The sequence below is a fragment of the Taudactylus pleione genome, unplaced genomic scaffold (assembly GCF_031769625.1).
Source record: "Taudactylus pleione unplaced genomic scaffold, aTauple2 ptg000137l, whole genome shotgun sequence".
In the NCBI taxonomy this organism is placed as follows: Eukaryota; Metazoa; Chordata; class Amphibia; order Anura; family Myobatrachidae; genus Taudactylus; species Taudactylus pleione.
Genome location: NW_028284539.1, coordinates 2,283,366 through 2,302,346, shown reverse-complemented (window position 1 = coordinate 2,302,346; position 18,981 = coordinate 2,283,366). Strand labels below are relative to the sequence as shown.

At 45.0% G+C, this 18,981-nt stretch overlaps 1 protein-coding gene across 2 annotated transcripts in view; it reads left to right on the top strand.

Moving 5' to 3' along the window:
* MOCOS (molybdenum cofactor sulfurase) overlaps positions 1-18,981 on the top strand; it is an 805,385-nt gene that overhangs the window by 117,343 nt on the left and 669,061 nt on the right. For both annotated transcript variants that reach the window (XM_088473622.1, XM_088473620.1), the window contains exon 3: positions 16,053-16,119. In XM_088473622.1, coding sequence (XP_088329748.1) covers positions 16,053-16,119 — 67 coding nt within the window. The remainder of the gene's footprint in view (positions 1-16,052; positions 16,120-18,981) is intronic.

Genomic DNA, 18,981 nt, shown 5'->3' with positions numbered 1-18,981 from the left:
GGACAAGATATGGAGAGGGCATAGCTTCTGAGAGAACCTGGTCCTCTGGCAAATATATATTGATGATCTCATATTCATCTGGATCACGATAAATCAATTCTCTACTTCACTGAACACCTACAGAGCAACGAATACAACCTCAACTTCACTAACACATACAGCAAAGAAAGAATTGAATTCCTAGATTTGGACATACACATAAACAACAAACAAATAAAGACCAAAGAACTCCACAAAAGTGTTGATGTCAACAGTTATATACTTTCCAATAGCAGCCATCATTCTAACTGGTTAGACAGCATTCCCCTGGGAAAATTCATCAGACTCAGGAGGAACTGTACCAACATCGACACATACAGGCAACAAGACAAAGAACTCAAACTAAAATTCAAAGAAAAAAACTGCAACAAAGAAAAAAATAGACACTGCATTCACAAAGGCAGAAACCCTAAACAGAGACGACCTCCTAGAATACAAACAGAAAACCAACAACAAAGACATTTTCTTTGTTACCCAATTTAACACGTCAGCAAACAAAATTAAAACTATCATCAATAAGCACTGGGACATTTTAATGCAAGATGAAACACTAGCCTCAGTTCTTCCAAAAAGACCAAAAGTCGTATATAGAAAAGCATCCGACATTAAGACCACACTTGTTCACAGCCACATACCACCAACCAGTCTTGTACAGAAAACACTGGATGACTCGACCAAGAAACATGGATTTCCCCACTGCGGCATGTGCATTGGCTGCAAAACCAGAGGCAATACAGGGAAGATACTCACCACAGAAGTTAAATAAAAAACAAAAGGACAGACGCACACAATCAAACAAGAACTAACCTGTCACACTAAAGGAGTCATATACGTAATCCCATGTCCATGCCAACTACTCTACATAGGCAGAACCATTAGGCCTCTTAAAACTAGGATAGCCGAACACATACAGTACGGAACATTAAAATTGCATATGAGAAACACAGCCTGTCACAACACTACAAAGAAGTACATGGACAAGATCCTTCCACCCTCACATTCACAGCAGTTCAAAAAATACCGAGAGATTGGAGGGGTGATTACATTAGAAAAATAAACAAGGCAGAACTTAAATTGATCTACATGATGAAAACCCTAGCACCAAAGTGTCTCAACATTGACTTCAACATTGTATCCATCGTCTAACAAATCCATACACCACTTCCCCCATCATTACAACACATATCTGTGAGGTTCTTGTTTTGTTGTGGACCCAGGGTGGTGTTAGGAGCAGACACTGAAGCAGACTTAAAGGTGGAACTTTTAATGAGTGGTTTAGTAGACATGAATATGGCAATACAAAAGTCCAGATAGTACTAAGGTGCTCTTGGAACTGTAGTGAGGCAATGGGAAAAAGTCCAGGTAGTGACAGACAGGAGACAGTCCAGTATTCCAGGTTTTGTGAGGCTGAAGTGAAGTGCAGGCTGAAGAAATAATATCCCATGGAAAAGCAAGTCTAGGCAAGGTGCAGGGTACAGGAGACTCAGATACTCAGGCAAGGGAGAGGTAACTGGAGGAGGCAGGGGAATCCAGCGGGGTTGCAGCAGGCAAGGTGAAGCAGGCTAGGTAGGGATTCCAACGACAGGTGTACAAGCACAGGAACTCTCTCTCAGCTTCTTCTGAGAAACACTTTGCACTGGCAATGAAGGGAAGCTCTGAACTCCCTTAAATACCCAGTGCTCTGCCGTGACAGGTCAGAGAGAGACCAAGTGACACACCAGGATAGGGCGACTAGGTCACATGGCCAGACGCAAGATGGCAGCGCCCATGCCGAAGCGGAACGGAAGCACCGCCAGGCCTAACCAGCCCAGAGTGACAACATGCCCGCATAGGACCACGCACAGCCAATGCTCCCCAACAGGCACCAGCACCACCGCCAGACGCCCCTCACCATAGCGTCCTCATAGGTATCACCCGCCGACCGCTATGCCGAGAAACCCTGGTCATGACAATATCCCTCACCTTGCCCACCTTGAAAATACCCACACACACCATCACTCCACCACCTGCAGTACCCGACCTCTCCATTTATCTCACCACTTTCTCTCCCTCCCACCACCATCCATGCTCCAATCCCCCTTAACCACAGTCCCCCACCACCCACATCACCATAGCAACCACACTTCCTCTCAGATCCATTAGCCAATCGACACATGTTTCATGATGGCATACACACCACCCCCAACCAATCACTGCACATCAGGAAGTGATTTAAGCACTCCACACCCACGCCTGGACATCCTTGACAAAGGCACTTAGGCCCTCATTCAGAGCCGTACGCTCTGAGCAGAGCGCACGCTCTGAATGAGGGCCGGGCTCCATTTTCATGGAGCGTCCTCCTGGACGCTCGTATAGCTGTGGGCCACCACCCATAGGCTATACGAGCGTGCATTGTGATGGTCGCGATGGTCTCGACCATCGCGACCATCGAATTTGCGAGCCGGAGCCTGCGGTTGAGGTTTTCAACCGCAAGCTCTGGAGTGGTTTTGGCTCTATCAGAGCCAAAATCACTCCCACTGACATCACTAGTGATGTCAGTGGGCCGGCTTCTGACGGGAGGCGTTCCCGTGGGAACGCCCCCGTCAGGGAGGCACGCCCCCGGCACGCCCACCAAAGGGGGCGTGCTGTCAATCAACATTGACAGCACGCCCCCTTTGATCGGACACAACGAGCGAAGGACTTTCCTTCGCTCGTCGCGTCTGGCGCATGCGCACGACGGAGCTCCCTCCGTCGTGCGCATGCTCAGTCCATAACATCGACCCACTTGCGAGCGGACAGCCGCTCGCGAGTGGGTCTGAATCAGGCCCTTAGTGCTGAAACACATTGGTCAAAGTTACATACAGCCACACCAGCTGTTACACGCCGTCGCTCACCCGCCAAACACAGCACACCAATCCCCAGCTGGACTCAAGCCTAAGCACCCTCTGAAGCCAGTACATCTGTCCCTGGAGCTGGAAGTTAGGGATGCGAGGAACGCTGAACATCACATTCCCGGCCTGTCACCAGCAGACAGCAAGGAACACACGCACGCGGGGTTCTCGGCATCGACAATAGAGAGTTGCAGGATTGCCCCATCAGCAGGGATCTGACCCGTAGCAAAGACATCGGGAGTTACCTGCCAAGTAAACCACCCCCTGCCTACACCACCATCAGTGTGATGCTGCGCACCAGAACAAGACATAGCTGGTTGGTTCGGTCAACACCGAGGCCCGCACAGATGGACAAGCCTACACATGATCCCGCTAAAGGTGCCAGGACAGAACTGACATGATTGCAAGCACCCCCAGTCTAACACCAGCGCACCCAAGTGACAAGGACACGAGGCACCAGCTAAACAACTTCACCCCCCACCACACTTACCAGTAAGTTACTCAGCCTAAGCAGGATGCTGCCTATAGCACTGGAATACACCAGACTGTGTCAGCCGCATAACCCACCAGACTACCCCCACATTTGAATCTAACACCCCAATTACACACAGGGTATGGACTTTATCCTTTGGACTGTAACCACCTTCACCACACGGTTCTGAGTACAGAAAGAACTTGCAGAAGTACTTCGAGCACTGTGCCTCATATTGTGCACTGCAATAAACACCTGTTCACCCTGAATATATTGTTTAGTCTTTACACCTACATCCCCCCCTTCCCTTGTCACCACTCTCCCCCATCTATATGTGCAGCCCTATCCATTTACAGCCCTCATATGTTTATTCAGAGACCGCACACCTCTTAGAGAAACTGCGCACAGACCACCTCTCTGCTCCCCTCACCAATCACTATCCCCCACACCTACACACACCCCCTCCCCCCACACCCACCTGCTAGAACGCAGTGTTCAACCAATGTTATAAAAGAATTTGAGATACTTAAATTGTGTCAAAAGGTAAATTTTTTCCTTTTTTATTAGCAGTTTAAAAAATGATAGTAAAAATATTGTTTTTCACCAAATTAAAGCCTGTAGTATATTTTGAGGTACAGAAAATATATATGTAATATGATTTTTTATTGTTTTTGAGCAAGTTTAAAAAATATTGAGAATAAACACTTGTAGCTCCCATCTAAGGTTCACAAACTAATTTCCCATCTTTACAACACCCCAAAATACACGTCCCACATACTTAACTAATTTTTTAGCTTTTTACAGACAATCACCTGAGACATGACATGTGTTGGCCAAATTATGCTATTTAAATTCCTCCAAGTGCAATATTATTTATTAGGAGGGGTTTACCAGAGGTTCTACATTGTGTTTTGAAATTTTACCTTACAATAAAGATTTTTCCCTACTTTTCACGTACTCAAGGGCTGCAAATTAAAAACCCAGTTAACTCTCATTGAGACTAGAATTAAATTCTAATTGAATAGCAAAAAGTTGTGCCCACTGGTTGTTTATCTGCGGTAACACGCTTTAACAGAACACGCAGCAAATTGAATCGGGGGCATCCAAAAACAAGTATGTACTAGTAAAGTGGATTTCTACTGATATTCTGTAGAATAATAGTAATATAGTGGATCACTAAAGGTAGTTTAACATGTTTTACACTAATAGTTATAGTTTTAGTGTTATTTAATCCTGAGATCATGGTGAAACATTTAGGGGCCTATGTATCAAAGCTTGATGTAAGATTGTGAAATATATCACCAACCAATCAGCTCCAAACTATCATTTCTTAAACACAGCCTACAAAATAAGTTAAAAGCTGATTGGTTGTGAGATAAAATTGTGAGATATATATCACCATCAAGCTTTGATACATATGCCCTATAATTTGAAAGAAAATTACTTTTCTGCCTAGGATTCCTTAAAGTTAAACTGTCTACATACATACATAATGGCCCTCATTCAGAGGCGGTCGCAAGAAGCGATTGCTCTCTCTGAATGAGGGCGGCCGCTTGATTTTAAGTGCGGCCTCCTGGTCGCTAGCAAAGCTGTGGGTTACCACCCACAGCTTTAGCGACCGGCCAGGTTGATGGTCGTGATGGTCAAGACCATCGCGACTGTCGGGGCTTGCGACAAGACCCTAAGGTTGGGTCTCGGCAGCCGCATGCCCCAGGGAGCTTCCTGCTCTGATCGAGCAGGAAGCTCCCCACTGACATCACTGCTGATGTCAGTGCGGCCGCCCACAAAACGGCAGGCGTTCCTTAAGGAACGCCTCCGTTTGTGTAGCCACCCCCCCGCCCCGCCTACAAAACGGGGCGAGCTGTCGATCACCATCGACAGCCACCCCTTTTGTAGTGAGCTCCGGAGCGAGAGAATTTCTCTCTCGCTCTGGGGCTTGCGCATGCGCAGCGCGTACGCAGGGCCTTAACATCGACTTGGTTGCGAGCGCTCAGCGCTTGCGACCGGGTCTGAATGAGACCCAATGTCTTGTGTATAATATATTTATTTAAAAAAAAATGTGTTCAGTAATTAACAGCAACAAAGGTCAAAGGAAAACGGACTGACATGCATAACAAATAATTCCCAGAAGCTTAACTGGTCATACTGGGATGCTATATTACAGGATTTATCCAAAACAAATGTCAAAGCTGGATAATTGGCTGAGACAAGATCAGTTTAAAATTGAAGCGTGCGCGACGCCATCTTGCGAATGGCAGCTAGACTCCATTTTAGAAACAAGTATCTGCAAGACGCCATTTTGCGACCAGCGTCACTTTAAGTTACAACTCACGAGCTAAGAACAGATGGCAATGTTTTTGACAATCTACCAAGGGCAACTAGAAGAACAGCCTCATGCGAAAAAGTAAATAGAACAAACAATGCACCAGAAACTGTGAGTGTTTTACATACAAATTGGGAATCCCTGAATGCAGACAAGTATAGTTGTGGCAATTGTAATATAATCCAGGCATTGATCTACACAATTGAATGTGTCTGAACACTAAACAGGTTTTAGTTTCACACCCAGACAGAATGGCCCTAGCTTCACAGCTGGAGGTAACACATTTGCATTGCAGTCTGAAACTGTGAGTGACGAATGATATGTGTGTGTATGTATGTATATGTATATATATATAAATATGTTAAGTCCATCATAGATGGAATCTCATGCATAAACACCGCACATTACGCACAATTGAGCTGCTAACATGACGCCCAGTAGCGAATGCACAATTATTAGCATCAGGCGATTGCATCTTTCACCATTTCACATACACACATTATGCTTAAGATCCTGTATGAAAACACCGTTTAGTAGCTAAATGCGCACGCATCTGTCCCCAGTTAACTAGCGTCTTCATATCAAACCCCGTACACTCACACATTACATATTCACTTACAAGGTTCCATTAGTTTTAAGGTAGAAGATTTAAGTTTGTTCAGTTAATATAAACGCTGTGAAATAAAGATATTTGGTAACTAAGGTTTTATACATGCTAAGAAAGCCGTGTTTGGTTTTGTACTGATGTGTACTCTTTCCACAGTATTCTGGTAATATCGGTGGGGAGATCGCATCATGCATTCTCGAGTTATGGACCGTAGAGACTTCAAGCAACAAAAATTTATTAACTGTTAGGATGTTACAGGGGGCGTGAGGGCAGAGACCCCCAGTTGTTAGAGGCTGGGTGAGTCTATTTGAACCAGCCTGTTAAATGCTCCATAACAGATGGATCCCCCTCTGGAACCAATAGCATCAGCAACAAACGTCTCTATTGTCTAGCCTATTCCTGTGGGGTATAAACATGTGTGCTCAAACACTGGGTTTTTAGTCTTCTTGCTGAATGCTGACTGAGGGGTTTCTTGCTGATGCCTAACATCTGGTACCGGAAGCGCTGCGTATGTATACTGTACTTGGGTCTGTATAATTCCTTTGCGCCTAAATTGTGTCTGGATCAATTGCGTGTAACTGACTGTACTTTTACTTGAATAATACTTGTGCTTTGGAACCACAGATTCCAGGTCTAAGGCCCTCAGTCAGAGCCATACGCTCTGAGCAGAGCGCACGCTCTGAATGAGGGCCGGGCTCCATTTTCATGGAGCGTCCTCCTGGACGCTCGTATAGCTGTGGGTCACCACCCACAGGCTATACGAGCGTGCTTTGTGATGGCCGCGATGGTCGAGACCATCGCGACCATCGAAATTGCGAGCCGGAGCCTGCGGTTGAGGTTTTCAACCGCAAGCTCCGGAGTGATTTTGGCTCTATCAGAGCCAAAATCACTCCCACTGACATCACTAGTGATGTCAGTGGGCCGGCTTCTGACGGGAGGCGTTCCCGTGGGAATGCCCCCGTCAGGGAGGCACGCCCCCGGCACGCCCACCAAAGGGGGCGTGCTGTCAATCAACATTGACAGCACGCCCCCTTTGATCGGACACAACGAGCGAAGGACTTTCCTTCGCTCGTCGCGTCTGGCACATGCGCACGACGGAGCTCCCTCCATCGTGCGCATGCTCAGTGCATAACATCGACCCACTTGCGAGCGGACAGCCGCTCGCGAGTGGGTCTGAATCAGGCCCTAAGTCTTTATTTACTGTATGACTGCGTACGCAAATTTGCGTCATCCTTTGAAGGTATGTATAGAGGTTCAATTTTAATATCATCAGATGGGGGCTCATCGAGTGAAGTCACTTACCTACTCACATGGCACATATGGCTATCGATGTCTCAGCAAAGGGTGTAGTGGCCACATGCAGGGTTTTCCTGCAACCGCTTTGTGCTGAAAAATCGCTATCCATTTTCGTGTGAGCAAAGGAAGCTGACTAGAATCTAGGGACAAGAAAGGAAAAAGTTTGTTTTCCTTTGTTGATTGAACCTAGCGTTTAAAGGGGTGCCGCAGTATTGAGTATGCGGCTGAGTCGCAGTTTTGCGCACAGTAAAGACGCACTTTTGCGTATGCAGCTAAAAAGTTGTCATACGGTTGTGTGGTAGTCGCATTATTGTGTATGCGACTGGTCGCACAATAGCGTATACGTACTTCCGGTTGTGCTGCCACGTGTTTGAACAAAGTCGTTGAGGTTTACATTTTTTAATTATTACCAATATCTGGGTTAACGTGTATTTTTCTGCGCAGGAAAAAGTGTGTAACAGTGAGTATTTGTTGGACAGTTAAGGGTATCGTAAGATCCTTAAGGGCTAGGTGCAAGGGTTAGTCTAGCCGCTCTGTAAGTAGCTTTACCGTTCTATACACAGTAGCAGGTGTACATGTTGTCTTTGTTGTAGAGAGGTGCGTGGAAGTGGCCGACATATAAACTTCCATAGGTGTGGAAGTTGCCTTACTAAATCTTATCCGGGTGTGGAAGTTGCCTTTTTCAAATCTTATCCAGGTGTGTGGGCGCCGCTGACTTAAATCGTCCACAGGTAAGTGAAAGTATCTTGATTGTCTTTCACCAGTTTAAATCTTTATTGAAAAGCGTAGGATTTTGTCTCAGTATGGGAGCCATGCAAACAGTAGAGATGTTAGACAATGATGTGCTGCTAATGAAAGCTCCGATTGGATCGGCTCGTCGTATTATGCATACTAAGTATGGTACTTATGCAATAAGGTATTGTGATGTATGGTTTAAAGTGACGATGAAGAGTGTTAGACCGTTTCCCAGAATTGGTAGTTTTGATAAAAATGTGTTAGATAATGTCCGGGATCACATCGGTCTGATGCGCTCCCGAGAGAAAAAGGTTAAATATTTTGAATGTTTAAAACTGTGGCAACATGAAGGGGATGCTTGGCTTGGCTTAAGAATGTGCAAACAACGCAAACTAGCGTTGTGAGCACATTGCCAGAAAATACATCCGCGACGCTGAATTGCAATACGGGTGAGCAGCAAAATGGCGCACCCGTGCGGCAAGGTAGCACAGTGGAGAGTATTGTCAGCAGTTCACGCTCACCTCCCCCACCTTATGTGGATGGAGGTGCAAGTACAGTTACCAAAAATACCCATAAAAATGTAACAAGCAACTTGTACCCTCTCTTAAGCAACTATAAAGAAAATGTTCATGATGTGGATGATGAGCCTTTGTAAAGTCTATCATTTCCCATGCTGTACAAATGATAGATGCTGCATCACCACAATCACGAGTGGTGCTGCCATCTCCATCGGTAACAGCAAGGGAAGTGTTAATGCCCTCTGCACCTGTAGAGGAAGTTGTTCATACCATACGAAGCAGCAGACTAAACCCCCAGCCAGGTAACCAGGTCAAAGGTAGCAGCGCTACCGGTCTGCATCCCATTCGGACAATAACTGTTCCAAATGGAAATGCAGATGTGAACGGTATAGTGCCCACGAGGGAAGTAGTAATGCATTGTCCTTGGACAAGAGCAGAACTAAATTCCATCATAAATGATTTCCCCGATCCCAAAAAGGAATTAGCCAAATGTCAAAGATTTTTGAGAAATTTGGGTAGTTCACATGAACCCACTAATAAAGATTGACGTGTTGTTTTAAGGGCCTGTCTACCACGCAATACCGATGTGACAAAATTTATCACGGATTGTGTATTGGATGGTGACGTTTCCTTAACAGACCAAGTAAACCAAGGTAACATTTCCCGCATTGTAACTCATTTGGGTATATATATTTTCCAGTAGTAGTTAACTGGAACAAAATTTTCACCATTAAGCAGAAGGAGAGTGAATCTGCAGAAGATTATTGCGACCGGGCTCTGCAGGCTATCACCCAGTACACTGGGATATAGGATATTAAAGATAGCACTCACCACAGGGGAATGATAGTCACGATACTCGTGGACGGTCTGAAGGAGAGTTTAAAAACCCGGGTTCAGACCTCACAGCCTGGCTGGCGGGGACTCACAATAGATACCCTCATAGAAACCGCCATCGAACATGATAAAAACATCTCCAAGAAGAGAGAGAGACCCAGAGTGAAAAACTAATGGCTGTCAGTATCCAAGCTCTGGAGGGAATGACAATAACATCACAGCCAACAGACACACCTGCACCCACACACACACCTGCACCTGAACCGTTACACGTCCTCACCAATCCCACACCACAGCAAACACAACCTTACCCCACATATCATACACAACCACAGGCCTCATACTACCCACAAACTTCATACCTCCCACCATACCCTTATCCTCCATATCCTTACCCATACCCACCACCTTTCCCACAACAATCCTTTCATCCAACCCGTTCAAAAACATGTTTTAACTGCAACCAAGCAGGACACATAAGTACTGCAAAGTAAAGAACACCCCACATGAACACGGGGTTCCCATGGGTTCATAGGCAACCCCGGTATCTTCTCCCAGGCCTTATATGACTGTTTACAATCTTTTCAACCTGCCGATGGATCTGTTCTAGTCTAGAATGTGGACGATTTATTGTTGTATTTAGGTCATGTTTAAATTATATTAAACTGTTGTGCTTTGTCTCCCACTCACAGGACACAAGGTTGGTAAGGATAAACGGCAGCCATGCCAGGCTAAGGTCGACTACTCAGAATATTATCCAACCCAGTGGCCCAGGCATTATTTAGAGCAGTAGCTATTAATAACAAGATTTAATTGTAGGAACCTGTATGCAGATACTATATCCCTAGAATTATTAAAAATGATGGGGGGGACTTATTTTACATGTGACATTTCCAAGAACATGTGTAAGGTGATGGGTAACAAGACTAAGATTATCCCAGACTGTCTTTTCCTTTATTTGCCCCCCTTGGAGATACTGTTCAAACAGGCAGCCTCATGTGAAAATATGATAATGAGGTTACTGTGCAGGGTCTCACGAAGATGAATGTGAATAACAGAAATTGAAAGTGTTATTAACTAACATACTTAATGCAAGCTATCATGATGTCAAACCTGGAGAATTTGTTATGATCCAAAAATTTTTAAGCTCAGGTTGTTTGACTGATCGGTGGAAAGGTCCGTATCTGATGATACAACATCCTCAAAGGGTGGCCGAGGAAGATACGTGGGTCCATTCCACTCACTATAGGGAGATTAACCAACCGGTGGAGATACAAGGTGGAGACAAGGCCGATAACGTGGACCTGTCGATTGAGAGCTTGTGCCGGAAGTATTAAAAAGGTGACGGTGAGATATCTGCGCTAAAGAAATGTGTAGATCAGTGCTTCCAGCAATGGAGTGGTCTGCTGTGGTCATCCTAGTTCTTTTTTTTTTCCAGAGTTTTTGTCGTGATGATCTGTTTGGGGATACTCAGTGTCTGTGATGGAGGACCGATTGAGGAAATGGGAGCTGATGGCAGTGCTGTTGGAGTGGAGTCAGGAGGAGTGCAATGCCAATCAGGGGAGTGTCTGACCAATTTTAGTATTGTAATTGTTATGTTATTTTGAAGAATACTTCCAGAAGTTATGACCCTCACACATGTTGAAATACTTGGTATACATAAAAACACATCATCACCATATCTTCACACGCAATATGAACACAGAGGCAAAAGAAATATGATACCTGGTGACATACATAAAGCCACTCAGTTAATCAGTGAGACAACTGGCTTTCAAGTTTTAGTCGCATTGGATCCCACCAGGATTGCTCGGGGTACATTAAATTTTAGATATATTCAGGAACTTGCTAAATTGATAGATAATATCACCGAGATATACGATGACACATTCAGGTATACAGGGAGAGAATTGCAAGCGTACAAGAAAGAACTGGTGCAACACAGGCTTGTGTTGAATTATTTAACTGCTGTTACTGGACGGTATTGCGTAACGTTAGCCACCCAATTTGAAGTAAAATGTTGCACCTATGTCACCAATGATACCAGCAACCCTAAGAAGGTGATAGACCGGAGGATGGATGAAATTCTGCAGCTAAAATGGGAATTTCGTAAGAACCATAATGCTTCAGTGGCTGAAGTAGGGGAAAAGATAGAAGGATGGGTGTCATGGCTGAACCCAGTGAAATGGTTCTCAGGTCTAGGGGAATGGGTCCAGGAATTGATCGCCAGCATAGGCAAATTCTTGATCCTTATACTGATTGTCATCATAATAATTGGCATATGTGTCCGGTTTGTTCCTATTGTGTTGAAGTGTGGAAAATGTAAAAATAGAGTAAAACGAAAGACTGAAATTATGATGGTGACCAGTATGAATACCGAGGTAAACACAGAACTGAATTACAACCCTAAGCTAGGACACACCATCGTTTAATGTATTATATTTAGCCATGCATAGAATGTATTATTGAAATGTTATTTTTAAAACACCTCAGATAATGTAAAGTCTAAATTCCCCTTCAAGACTGCTTTTATAAGACTGGTGCATCCCCACACCGTTCACACGATGTTCCAAGATCCGCGGTGTGCGTATAATAGTAGTTTTATGTCCCCACTCAGAGACACATTATTGATGGATTAAGAACCACCTTGTGCCATCCTATAATAACACTAAATAATATGTAAATGTAAGCCTAAATTAAATTCTAATAGCAGATTGTGATAGCATGTTGTTCGCTATCAAAGGGTGGACTGTCAAAGCTGGATAATTGGCTGAGACAAGATCAGTTTAAAATTGAAGCGTGCACGATGCCATCTTGCGAATGGCAGCTAGACTCCATTTTAGAAACAAGAATCTGCAAGACGCCATTTTGCGACCAGCGTCACTTTAAGTTACAACTCACGAGCTAAGGACAGATGGCAATGTTTTTGATAATCTACCAAGGGCAACTAGAAGAACAGCCTCATGCGAAAAAGTAAATAGAATAGACAATGCACCAGAAACTGTGAGTGTTTTACATACAAATTGGGAATCCCTGAATGCAGACAAGTATAGTTGTGGCAATTGTAATATAATCCAGGCATTGATCTACACAATTGAATGTGTCTGAATCCTAAACAGGTTTTAGTTTCACACCCAGACAGAATGGCCCTAGCTTCACAGCTGGAGGTAACACATTTGCATTGCAGTCTGAAACTGTGAGTGAGGAATGATATGTGTGTGTGTATGTATGTATATGTATGTATATATATATATATATATATATATATATATAAATATGTTACGTCCATCATAGATGGAATCTCATGCATAAACACCGCACATTACGCACAATTGAGCTGCTTACATGACGCCCAGTAGCAAATGCACAATTATTGGCATCATGCGATTGCATCTTTCACCATTTCACATACACACATTATGCTTAAGATCCTGTATGAAAACACCGTTTAGTAGCTAAATGCGCACGCATCTGTCCCCAGTTAACTAGCGTCTTCATATCAAACCCCGTACACTCACACATTACATATTCACTTACAAGGTTCCATTAGTTTTAAGGTAGAAGATTTTAAGTTTGTTCAGTTAATATAAACGCTGTGAAATAAAGATATTTGGTAACTAAGGTTTTATACATGCTAAGAAAGCCGTGTTTGGTTTTGTACTGATGTGTACTCTTTCCACAGTATTCCGGTAATATCGGTGGGGAGATCGCATCATGCATTCTCGAGTTATGGACCGTAGAGACTTCAAGCAACAAAAATGTATTAACTGTTAGGATGTTACAGGGGGCGTGAGGGCAGAGACCCCCAGTTGTTAGAGGCTGGGTGAGTCTATTTGAACCAGCCTGTTAAATGCTCTTTAACAGATGGATCCCCCTCGGGAACCAATAGCATCAGCAACAAACGTCTCTATTGTCTAGCCTATTCCTGGGGGCAGGGGCTGGCTGGCAACTTTTAGCCTGGGGGGCAAATGCATGCAGGCGGCCCTGGCTGAGGAGTAGCGTGTAGCCAGGGAGGATGTGGGTCCATATGGGATTAATGTAAGGTAAAAATAAAGATTAGGGCAGCCCCCTGTCGTAGTGCCCATATGCAGTGCCCCCTTGTGCCACAGGAGAGAACACCCTTATGCAGGCCTCCAGTAGTGCCCCCAGTAGTAGTCCCCCCCTTGTAGTGCCCCCAGTAGTAGTAGTAGTCCCCTTATAGTGCCCCCAGTAGTAGTAGTAGTCCCCTTATAGTGCCCCCAGTAGTAGTAGTCCCCTCCCCCTTGTAGTGCCCCCCCGTAGTGGTAGTCCCCCACCCCTCTTGTAATGCCCCCAGTAGTAGTAGTCCCCAGTAGTAGTAGTCCCCTCCCCCTTGTAGTTCCCCCAGTAGTAGTAGTCCCCCATTGTAGTGCCCCCAGTAGTAGTAGTAGTCCCCTTATAGTGCCCCCAGTAGTAGTAGTCCCCAGTAGTTGTAGTCCTCTCCCCCTTGTAGTGCCCCCAGTAGTAGTAGTCCCCTCCCCCTTGTAATGCCCCCAGTAGTAGTAGTCCCCCCCTTTGTAGTGCCCCCAGTAGTAGTAGTAGTAGTAGTCCCCTTATAGTGCCCCCAGTAGTAGTAGTCCCCAGTAGTAGTAGTCCCCCACCCCCCTTGTAATGCCCCCAGTAGTAGTAGTCCCCCACCCCCCTTGTAATGCCCCCAGTAGTAGTAGTCCCCACCTTTGTAGTGCCCCCCGTAGTGCCAACCCCCCCCCCCCCCGTAGACGCACATAATAAAAAAAAAAAACACCTGAATCCCCGCTCCCACCGCCGCCTTCTGCTCCTCCGTCTGTCCTCCCGGGCCGGGACGCTCTGCATTATGGGAGAGACGTCATATGACATCATGACGTCTCTCCCATTGCCCACTGCGGGAGCCGGAAGATGGAGCGGCTCCCGCAGTGGGCGCATGACGCTGCGGCCCGGGGAGCACATAGCACCCTGCCCCCCGGCCCAGCCCGCCACTGCCTGGGGGGTATAAACGTGTGCTCAAACACTGGGTTTTTAGTCTTCTTGCTGAATGCTGACTGAGGGGTTTCTTGCTGATGCCTAACATCTGGTACCGGAAGCGCTGCGTATGTATACTATACTTGGGTCTGTATAATTCCTTTGCGCCTAAATTGTGCCTGGATCAATTGCGTGTAACTGACTGTACTTTTACTTGAATAATACTTGTGCTTTGGAACCACAGATTCCAGGTCTAAGTCTTTATTTACTGTATGACTGCGTACGCAAATTAGCGTCAACTTTAGAAGGTATAGGCAGGATATTAGAAGGTATAGGCAGGATATTAGAAGGTATAGGAAGGTGTGTATAGAGGTTCAATTTTAATATCATCACAAAGAAGAGTATATATTACTCCAGTGGTGTATATATAATGAGTGCAGGTTGTGCAGTGCATTCTAGCCTCTGGGTTTAGGGGGGCCCACACCACATACCTTGCACCCATACCCATACATTATACTCACTTTTCTGGAGTCCAGTGTCGACACTGCAGAAATCCACAGGAAAATGAGGCAGACACAATTTCCCAGAAATGTGTGCAAGTACACAGTAGAGAAATCACCGGGAACATAGGCCCTGATTCAGAGCCGCTCGCTCTGAATCAGGGCTCCTTTTTTTTTTATGGAGCGGCCTCCTGGCCGCTCGCATTGCTGTGGGTTGCCACCCACAGCTAATGCGAGCTGCCAGGATGATGGTCAAGACCATCGCGACCATCGGGCTTGCGACGAGACCCTTGTGGTAGGGTCTCGTGGCCGCAAGCCCCTGACAGCTTTCGTATCAAACAGAGCCGAAAGCTCTCCCACTGACATCACTTGTGATGTCAGTGTGGCCACCCCCAAACGGTATGTGTTCCCATGGGAACGCCTCCATCTGGGCAGCCACCCCCCCAACCCGCCCACCAAAGGGGGCGTGCTGTCACTCATCATCGACAGCACGCCCCCTTTGGTGTGAGACCCGGAGCGACGGAGTGCCCGTCGCTATCTGATTCTCGCGCATGCGTACGACGGAGCCAGCTCCGTTGTGCGCATGCGCTCTGGGCCACCATCGACCCGGTTGCGAGCGCTCAGCGCTTGCGACAGGGTCTGAATCAGGCCCATAGTGCGGGTGCCATGCATCCCAGAGATCTGTGCATGTGCAGTAGACTCTAGCACAAGTCTACTATGTGGCTTGACAGGGTAGGAGGCCCACACAAAGACTGCACACGCCCCCCCCCCCCCCCCCCCCACACACACACACACAACTTAAACTGCCCCTGCGTGAAAGGGAATTAAAAAACTAACTTCAACACAGACATTTACAGAATGGTAATTTTGTTTGTATATCTCTTCCTCTATCTATTTTGTAGGCAATCCTCATAGCAGCAACTTAAGCAGTAGATTAACACATGATACAATTGAACATGTTCGATACAGGTAAGATGATGACAAGATTACTTCTTTCTATAACACTACTTGGAAATTTACATTTCATCAATAGTGTAGAGGCTCTGTAAATATTATCAATAAATTGATTTGGATTGTATTAGTATTTGTATTAGCACAACATACTATAAATAAGGCTTTACATCACTGCGCTGTATGTACTCTGGAATGTAAGAATATATTAATACTGTTGGATTAATTTGAATGCTATATATACACATGTAAGTCTACATCCTAAATCATTGGTGTCAAGGTGTATCAAATAATTATTACATTATATTATGCTAGTATGGGAGGCATGTATAAAAATGTAACAGAAATGTTATAATAGCATACAAATATTGTTTATATGTTCTTTCACTGAATTGTCTGTAAAATATGTTTTGGGATACTTTGAGGGCACTGAAAAATTGTTAAAAATTATTTAAAAAAAAACTATTATTGTTCAATTAAAGAAACATTGTAATTAAATTTGGGGTGCCTAAATTAACAAAAAAGTTGATTTTGGGATAATTTGCGGATATTTGTTTTTTTTTTACCCCAAAAATGACATGTAATTATTGGACTAATTAAGCTAATTGGAAATTTCAAATTGCCTAAGTCATTAGGGGTGTCCAAGGGGTTCAGCACAGCGTCCTGACATTTTCACCTTAAAATAAAAAATGTCCTTTCCATCTCTCACCCTCAGAAAGGTGCTAATGGAAAAATGCGAATTCAGTCTGACTGGTTCAGTGCTAGTTGTTAATTGGATTGCAAAATTTATTAGCTATGCGAATTCGAAGAGAAATAGCAACTTGTACCTCACAATTTGCACCTAATTGGATATACCCCTAAAATGGTTCAAAGAGTACAAGAGGAAAAAAAAAAGCTGACATTTTTATGCATCTAACTCAGTCACAGGGGGTCATTCAGACCCGTTCGCGAGCAAAGGACGCTCGCAAACGGGTCGATGTTGCCCCACTGCGCATGCGCGAGACCCGGACAGCGACAGCCAAGCTGTCGCTCCGGGTCTCGCACCAAAGGGGGCGTGCTGTCGATGTTGATTGACAGCACGCCCCCTTTGGTGGGCGTGCCAGGGGCGTGCCTGCCAGACGGAGGTGTTCCCATGGGAACGCCTACCGTCTGAAGCCGGCCCCACTGACATCACTAGTGATGTCAGTGGGAGTGATTTTGGCTCTGATAGAGCCAAAATCACTCCAGGGCTTGCAGCAGCGAGAGCCTACTGCAGGGTCTCCGTCGCAAGCCCGATGGTCGCAATGGTCAAGACCATCGCGACCATCATCATGGACGCTCGCTATAGCTGTGGGTGGTAACCCAGAGCTATGCGAGCGTCCATGAGGACGCTCCAAAAAAAGGTAGGAGGGCCCTGATTCAGAGCGAGCACTCTGGTCAGAGCGTTCAGCTCTGAATCAGGCCCACAGTTAATAACTGTAGCACTCAATGACCTAAGGCCTGATTCAGACTTGGGAATAGAGTGAGATATCTCTCTCAACTGTGAACCTGGACAAACCATATTGCAATACAAGGAGTGTAATTACATTTTTTTTACATGTAGGGTAAATACTGGCTGCTTTTGCATGTAGCCCACAAATACTGCACAGCTTTATTATTACTCTACTTTATTATTACTCTACCATTTAGATGTCAGTTTGGAAACACTCCTCCCTGCACATTTTAAATCTGCCCCACCTGCAATGCAGCATGGTTTCTCCAAGATGATCAATTGAGAGAGATATCTCTCACTATTCCCAAGTCTGAATCCGGCCCCTAGTGCCATGGGAAGGATAGACTGAAAGGATCAAAGTATGAATGACAGCACAACGGAGACAGGGCTAGTGCCAGGAGAGAACAAGAGGGTGGAGGGCTTACAGGCTAAGGAGTGGGCTGGTGCAAGTGCACAGTGATCATAATAACTATTAAACCAAGCATATGGATTGGAGAGATCCAGCAATAGGGATGCATACAGGTGTACAGACAAAAAAAAATGCTTTTAGTTATGTGCATGCAATATGGGAATAATTATGGCTGATATGCTTGTCCTTCATAAAACAATTCAGATTACTCACCTTATCTACAAAGCCTTTAACAACACCAGTACATCGTGCATCTGAAATTCTCCTTCACACACTTTATCTTTTATTTTATTAACAGTTACATATAAAGTACTTATATAGCACCAGCATATTCTATTGTGCTTTACAATTGGGAACACACAGTAATAAAATAAGATTGGTTAATAACTAGCAAAATACCTTGAGAGAATGGATGTGTTTTTAAAACACGCATGAGTATACATGCATCATCCTAGAAATATGTTCTGTTTAGCTGAAACAGTCACGTCAGGTAAACACTGCCCAACCATATCAAAATTCCACAAACAGTCTGACATTTGAGGGTTTTGTTGGTTGGAGTTTACAGAGGGACAGCGAGGAGTGTGTTTAGTGGATTGTGAGAGTTTTTGGCTAGTGGAATCGATTGCTACTTGGTGTGTGAAAGTTGTTTTGTGATTATTTATTGTTTTGTTATTTATCTGTTTGTCTAATTTTTCTGTCTTTCTTAATTGTGTTTTTATCTTTTGTCCTGTCAGTGTTTTTTTGTGTGTGTGTCTTGTATTTGTATAGGGAGAGGCAGGGGCAGAACTATGGGAGACAATGGAGGCGCCTGCCGCCGGGCTCCAGCACTGAAGGGGCACCTCCTCAATTGTTCACAACATATTTAACCCACTTAGGGTTGTAATTATATACCCAGAGTATACCGTCACGGCCGTCCCAGTACATGGCACCGCTTCCCGGCACCTGAGAAGCCACCATACACTAGTGGACAGCTCTGTGTCAGACCATCAGCTGTTGCCTT